We start from the raw sequence: 6,899 nt of genomic DNA, 5'->3' as shown, positions 1-6,899 counted from the left end.
ACTCACCTGGGCCCGCACTTGTGCGAGCTCCCACATACATTTCCGTGACTGGAGCCAGTGTTGAGGCTGGACTGGCCCTTGTGGTTCTTATTATGGTAGTAAGACACACCTCAGCAACAACCATCAGGGAACTTTGAAAGAAACAAGGCTTATTATTCACAAGTCCAAGGCCACACAGGAAGGTTGAAAGAAAAGAGAGAGAGTGAGTGTGGGGGCCTGGGGATCTGCCTTTACTGAGGTCAAGGGTGGGGTGCCTAGGAATTTGCTGGTTTGCTCTTGGTGAATTTACAACAAGAATGGGAATTAAAGCACAGGAAGGGAAAACCGGGGTCACTCAGGAGGTCAGTTAACTAGGTCACCAGAGCCGAACTTCCTGGGTGGGGCGGCCTGGCTCTTCGTCTAGTTGTGTAGCTGGCAACGTGTTTACTCAAGAGGATGTCTTTGAAATGGATGCCTCTGCAATCAAAAGCTCAAAGTCAGGCACTTACATTACAACGAAAATGCTAATTGTCAGGTACCTACCCTGCAATGCTTCAACTAGCAATTGAGAATTTTTATTTCTTTGCGTCCTCACCAGCTTTTGATACTATCTGAATCTTTAATTTTGACCACGCTGATGGGTGAAAAGTGCTATACAATTGTTATTTAATTAGCATTTCTTGGCTATGGTTGTAGACGTAGCTTTGTAGACGTCAGATAAGCATGAAGCCTGAGCATGCTGGGGAGGCTCCTGGGTGATTGCTCTTTGTTTCAGCAAGTCTCTCAGTAAGCACAGAGGAAGGGTTTAGGATCCATTTGTCCCTTTTCCTTTCATCTAGTGGGCAGACAGGGAGCTCACTTGCCATTCCCATGGAGGTTGCCCACTCTCCTGGCCTCTCTTTAAGCATTCTGGCTCAAATCTCCCTCGATGTGGGTCTGTTGTCCAGCACTGTGGGGTTGGGGACCAGAGAAGCCATACTTCCATCTCCTGGTCTGCTCCATTAGGCTTCATGTCATTTGTCCTTAAAGACAGGTCCATTCCATGACAGCGTCTGTTGGCATCCTTGTGTCAATTCCACCACTGTCCAGTTATGATAGCAAGCCTGGACATCTTAACTCACAAGGCAAAGAGTTGGCTTTTGTTTTTTTCATTTTTTGCTTATTTATATCCTTAGCTCATTCTTATATTAGGCTGTTTAAAGCCCTTTTGACTTTGTCTAACTTTTGCAAACATTTTAAGTTTTAGTGTAATGAACCTATCAATCTTTCCCTTTATGATTTATGTTTTCATTTTGTTTAAGAACTGTTTCCCTATCCCACAGACAAAAGAATTATTAGAAGAAAATGCAAGACTCAATTTAAAGTTTGCTTTTCACTTTTAGCTATTTGCACCATGGAGAATTTGTTTTTAAATATGACTTGAAGTAGAGACATAATTGCATTTTTCTCCCATATGGTGAGCCAATCTCCCCAGGACACTTACTAAAGCATTGTCCTTTCCCCGTGGATGCCGCCTCTATTGTGTTCACTTACCCACGCGGTAGGTAAATTGCTGCTTCCCTAGTGACTAGAATGGTCTAGAATAGTGCCCTAAAGATAAGAATGCTCAAAAATAGACGGACGAAGTGTCTGTAATTCTAAAGCTTGCATTCTAGAGGCTTCCTCAGTTCTGCTTGAACATCTCCCCTGGGCAGCCTTCCCTGACTGTCCCCTCCCCAGGGCATCCATTTCTGTCTGCCAACGCAACGGTGGGACAAGGGAGAGAATTACCGAATCTATGTTTCTGAATTGCGTGATTTTAATTACATGTGTACTTTGCCTGCCAGGCTTTTAGCCTTCAGTCACAGGAATTGTGTCTTTTTCATCTTTATCCCTCAAACCTGGCATAGGCTAGTGCTCATATGTCAAAAATTGATCTAGAAATTTTATCATAAATTTACCCTGAATATGATTTCAAAAGGGCTTTAGGGATAGTAGGGCATGAAACAAACAAAATTTAACTATATTTTAAGTTTCTTTATTTAATACTCAATTACAGAGATATTATGGCATTTAATTACATATTTGCTTTCATTTAAGTTAGCACAGCTGTAAATCATGAAAGTTCAAAAAAATGTAAATATGCTTAGCTAGAACAAATGTTACTCAGGATAAAAAAATAGATAACAAATATAATGCTAATCATATACAATATGGATCATCCTATAAAAAAATGTGTGTATGTGTACACACACGGCAATGGGCTAAATTTGACAATGGGGAAAATTTGGATTCTTCTATAGTAATTAGAACAGAATATTCAATTTCAGCTATGATGTGGCTACTCAAACACAACACCCCCACCCCCGCCATATACCCAAGAGGGAGAATTTTCCATTGAGTAAATTTGGAAAAATTTAAAATTTTTTGGTTCAAAACTTTTTAAAGCCATCTCAGATAAGCTTCATCAAAATATCTAATGTTGGCCTCACTCACAAGCACTCAGTGATAAGTATTAAAATGGAAACACAACAAAGTAATGGGAAACCAACTTAGATTATCTTATTATATACCTGTTGTCTGTTTCTCCCACTAAATTCACTATAATTCCAACATTTACAAGAGCGCCTAGCAGCGAATTCATATGCAGTGCACAAATAAGTGCATCAGGTATTACTAGAGAGGAAGAAGACATAAACTGATCCAGAATGGGAATTACTTAGTCAAAAAGAAATATCTTGAATGTATAGATGCTATAATCAGATAAAGCTAAAATTCCACTGCTTTACTGAGGCTGGGTATCAAGTGACACTTTCGAACTAAAAATGAAATAATAGTTGAAGAGGGATTAAAACCCTCTGGAATTTGGGCATGCCAAGGCCAAATCATTGAGCTTTCAATTTCAGAGCCAATAAGCAGCTAGACCCTGAATAGGAGAGTTGTGTGTGAAGAGCTTGTTTTCAGCCACGACTATGTCACTGTAAGATTTTTGCCAAGAAAACATAGTTTCCTCAATTATAAAATGATTTAAGAATACCTTCCATGCCTTCTTTACAGAACTGTTGTAAGAATCAAGTACAATTAAAATTTATACACCCTTATTCTTTAGTAGTCTATTACAAGCAAAATGTCCTTATTATAATCAACACTGAAAACCAGAACGTCACTATGGCAGGCATGGAGGTGGGCCATTTGCATCTCCCTTGAAAGAAGAACCTGCTGATCAATAAATCATCTGACAGCCTCAGCTGCAGCGCCTTCTAGATCTCCCATGGCATTTGAAGGCTGTGTTTTCCCTGGGCAGTCTCCGGTAATGGCTTAGCATGGTGATGTACTAAGACCTGGCCACTTCTGCCCACTATGGTACTCTCTCCTCTATGGGCAATCTTTGCTCTGGATATTACCAATGGGCTGGCCAAGACTCTCGCAGAACTGGCTCTCAGACTGGTGCTTTTCCTACTCATTCCTCCCTTCTTCCCTCTTTCCTCTTATAGGCGTCAGCCCTACATCCCAGCCTGAAGGCTCTCCCTGTCTACTGCTGTTCCTTCTCCCCTTTATCTTTCTCAGGCGTTGCCTCCAATAAATGTTTGCACTTCTAACTCCTGTCTTGGCATCTGAGTTCCAGAAGACATAACTAACATGGTCTCTCAAATCCCAATCATCTAAAGCAATCCCTGTCAATATTTTGAATTTTTTATTTCTTTCCAGAGATTTTCATATGTATAAATGTTGTGGGTGTTTTATTATAAGATGGTCGATTTCTACTTCTTTTTCCTCTTAGCATCATATCATGCATTTGTGAACAAGAGGTGATAACATATTTTTGGAAACATAGACCTCATCAGATGCTAACACCTAATGCTCATTTACTTTAACAACAGCAATGCTTGAGGAGACTCAGGAACATTTCTTGAGAACATAGCATTGAGTAGCACAGCCCCAGGGAATAAGCAAATCGGAATGATCTGTAATCTCCCAATAGCTTTTGAGGATGAAGGTCAGATTCTTCCTGCACACGCACCTGTGACCTCTCTGCAGAGTCTGTTTCCACACTGGCCTGGTTTTGCTGAAGTCCGGTTGAGAGTGACCAGCAACCACAGTACCTTCAGCTCTGAGCAGTCTGATCCTCGGTAGCCAAGCTCCAATCCAAACACTCTGTGTGTGGTTCGTATGTTATTCTGTGCAGCTGCACTCTAAGACAGGCTCAGCTGGCGATCAAGATTTCCAGCTTTACAAGCAGCTTCTGCATCAAATCTCCTGGTCTAACTTAGAGGTATTACTTCACATTGCCCTTGTGAAAGGAGAGAACCTGGGCAGTTGGTGAGCTGGTTGGTAGACGCCAACAGCTCCAATCAGAGTGCTCATTGTCTGCTTTTTTAGAGAAACACTGGGCATCGTTGGTATTGTTTTCATTGATATCTCTTACCTTCCTATTCTGTTGGTTTTACTGCTGCATTAAATCTACAATTACATAAATACTCCATAAATTTCACATCTAGGCTTTGGTAACATTTGAAGTCATTATATACATTAATTTCGAACAGAATTCTTTTTTTTTAAGTTTACCCCACTATAAGAGTTTATTTATTTATCTATTTCAATGTGGGTAAATCTGTATTTTCAAATTGTTTCTTTCTCTCTTTCTTTTTAATTTAGCTTTTCAGTTTGATTGTAAAATCCCATAGGGAATGTACTTGGGAAGATGTGCTTGAATGGAGCCAGGCAAAACAGATAAAAATCTGGGCTCTCTTCTTAGATTAAGATCAGTAACCTCTTTGAGCCTCAGTTTCCTCATCTGTATTGTAAAATAGGAATAAAATGAGATCCTCGTAGCCTTGAGAGGGGACAATATTGTGACATGTGGAATGTTCCTGCAAGATATTAACACTAATTAGAGGAACATTCTTCTCTTCCTTTGAATGGAAGTCCACAGGTAGAATTTAAAAAAAAACATTGTACTTTCGCTCAGACTTAAGCTTACTCCCTACTATGAATCTGCTAATTCCACTTTTTTTTAAAGCAGCTCTAAACAGTCTGCTAGAGACTGGTCCATTGGCCGTTTCACACCATAGTCAAAGCATTTCTGATTTCTGTCTTTAAAGTGATATTTACAAGTGTTCTTGTTTTCCACAGCATATCCCTTTCCTATAATTAAGTTTCCAGGATGACAAATAGAGCTAACATTCACCAACATCCTTAGCATAAGGAATCACGTAGACGATGGAAATTCACAAGTCCAAACAGTCCTGAAATAAAGAAAAGGCAGCGCTGGGTTCTTTAAAGAGCGTAGATTTGGGAATCTCACCTAGACTTCTTGTGTGCTAACTGCAGACATTTAAGCAATAGCTTCTTGTAACCTCTCTTGCTGGTCAGTAACATGAGCGTAATGACCATGTTTATAGTTTTTTCTTTAGAAGATACTTTTTAAAAGTTAGTTTTAATTTTTGCATCTTATAAATATCTCTTCTGTGGTTTGAGCTTTTAAACTCGTGATTGATTTTCTAATTTCCATTATAGAATGTTTTTCTTTTCTGTGAAGCCAAAGAAGAAATCCCTTAAAGCCACAGAAAAGAATCTTTTGAAATAAATGAAAAACGATAGAGGCGTTGGATGCACTGAACTGAAGGTAAACACAGGCCAGGCTACCAAGGTGAGAAGAGTCTGTTGAGAGGCAGTGGCCGAGTCAGGTAGCACTGTACCCTGTGGACCCCAGTTTTATCTTTCCCATCAATTAATATAATAGGAAAATGCTTGTAGTGTTCAATGATGTCTTCCACCGAATCAAACTTCTGAAACACAGAAAAGAAAGTTAATGAAAATTTAGATATCTATCTTTTGTGTCTGTAGGTTAAAAAGTGTAGCCTAAGATGCTTTGTTTTACTTAGAGAAGAAGTTAACTTATTTAAATTCTTTGGAGGCCCGCCCGGTGGCTGACTGGTTAAGTTCCCACGCTCCACTTTGGTGGCCCAGGGTTTTGCCAGTTCAAATCCTGGGTACGGACCTAGCACAACTCATCAAGCCATGCTGAGGTGGCATCCCACATAGCAGAACTAGAAGGACCTACAACCAGAATATACAACTATGTACTGGGGGGCTTTGGGGAGAAGAAAAAAGAAAAAAGATTGCAACAGATGTTAGCTCAGGTGCCAATCTTTAAAAACAAATAGAATAAAATAAAATTTTTTGGATTATAAAGATGTGTCAGAAAGCGATTTTTTAAAAAAAATGGATGTGGCAAACAAACTCTAGAAGGATGAGTGATAAGAATGATAAGATAGGGGCTGGCCAGTGGCACAGCGGTTAAGTGCACAGTTCTGCTTCGGCAGCCTGGGGTTCACCAGTTCAGATCCTGGGTGTGGACATGGCACCGTTTGGCAAGCCATGCTGTGGTAGGCATCCCACATATAAAGTAGAGGAAGATGGGCATGGATGTTAGCTCAGGGCCACTCTTCCTCAGCAAAAAGAGGAGGACTGGCAGCAGATGTTAGCTCAGGGCTAATCTTCCTCAAAAAAAAAAAAAAAAAAAACCTCTAAGGTAACATGGGAGAACATAGGGACTTGGGGAGACCAAAAGTGAACCCTCTGGCAGCTCTCTAAGCTTCCCACCGGTGGAATGTTCACCAGAACCGGGTCAGGCTGGTCCAGGTGCACTCTGTTGTGATCACATGTTCCTATGGTAAGCAGTTCAGCTGAGTTAATTACATAGCAGTCAACCTGGAGCATCTGTGGCCCTCCCTTACCTTGACACCAACTGTGACAACCCAAAATGTGGACGTCAAGGCCTGACCCTCACTCAGTAAATTGGTGGGAAAGGCCTGCAGTGAACTCTCCCTCCTGTAAACCCCTCTTGTTGTAACGAATTCCGGCATAAGCAGAAAGAACGGTGACTACCACAGGGCTGCGGGTCATTCTTAGCCAACTTAAGCTTCCTTCCCTGGGCT

General features: G+C 40.7%; 1 protein-coding gene across 1 annotated transcript in view; it reads right to left on the bottom strand.

The window, feature by feature from the left end:
- Positions 1-264: 264 nt before the first annotated feature.
- CLNK (cytokine dependent hematopoietic cell linker) overlaps positions 265-6,899 on the bottom strand; it is a 155,621-nt gene continuing 148,986 nt past the window's right edge. Inside the window, exon 18 of the mRNA XM_046656422.1 lies at positions 265-5,747. Coding sequence (XP_046512378.1) covers positions 5,601-5,747 — 147 coding nt within the window. The 3' untranslated portion in view covers positions 265-5,600. The remainder of the gene's footprint in view (positions 5,748-6,899) is intronic.

The sequence above is a fragment of the Equus quagga genome, chromosome 3, assembly GCF_021613505.1.
Source record: "Equus quagga isolate Etosha38 chromosome 3, UCLA_HA_Equagga_1.0, whole genome shotgun sequence".
Lineage (NCBI taxonomy): Eukaryota > Metazoa > Chordata > Mammalia > Perissodactyla > Equidae > Equus > Equus quagga.
The sequence above is the reverse complement of the archived record's forward strand: the minus strand, read 5'-3'. Positions and strand labels throughout refer to the sequence as shown.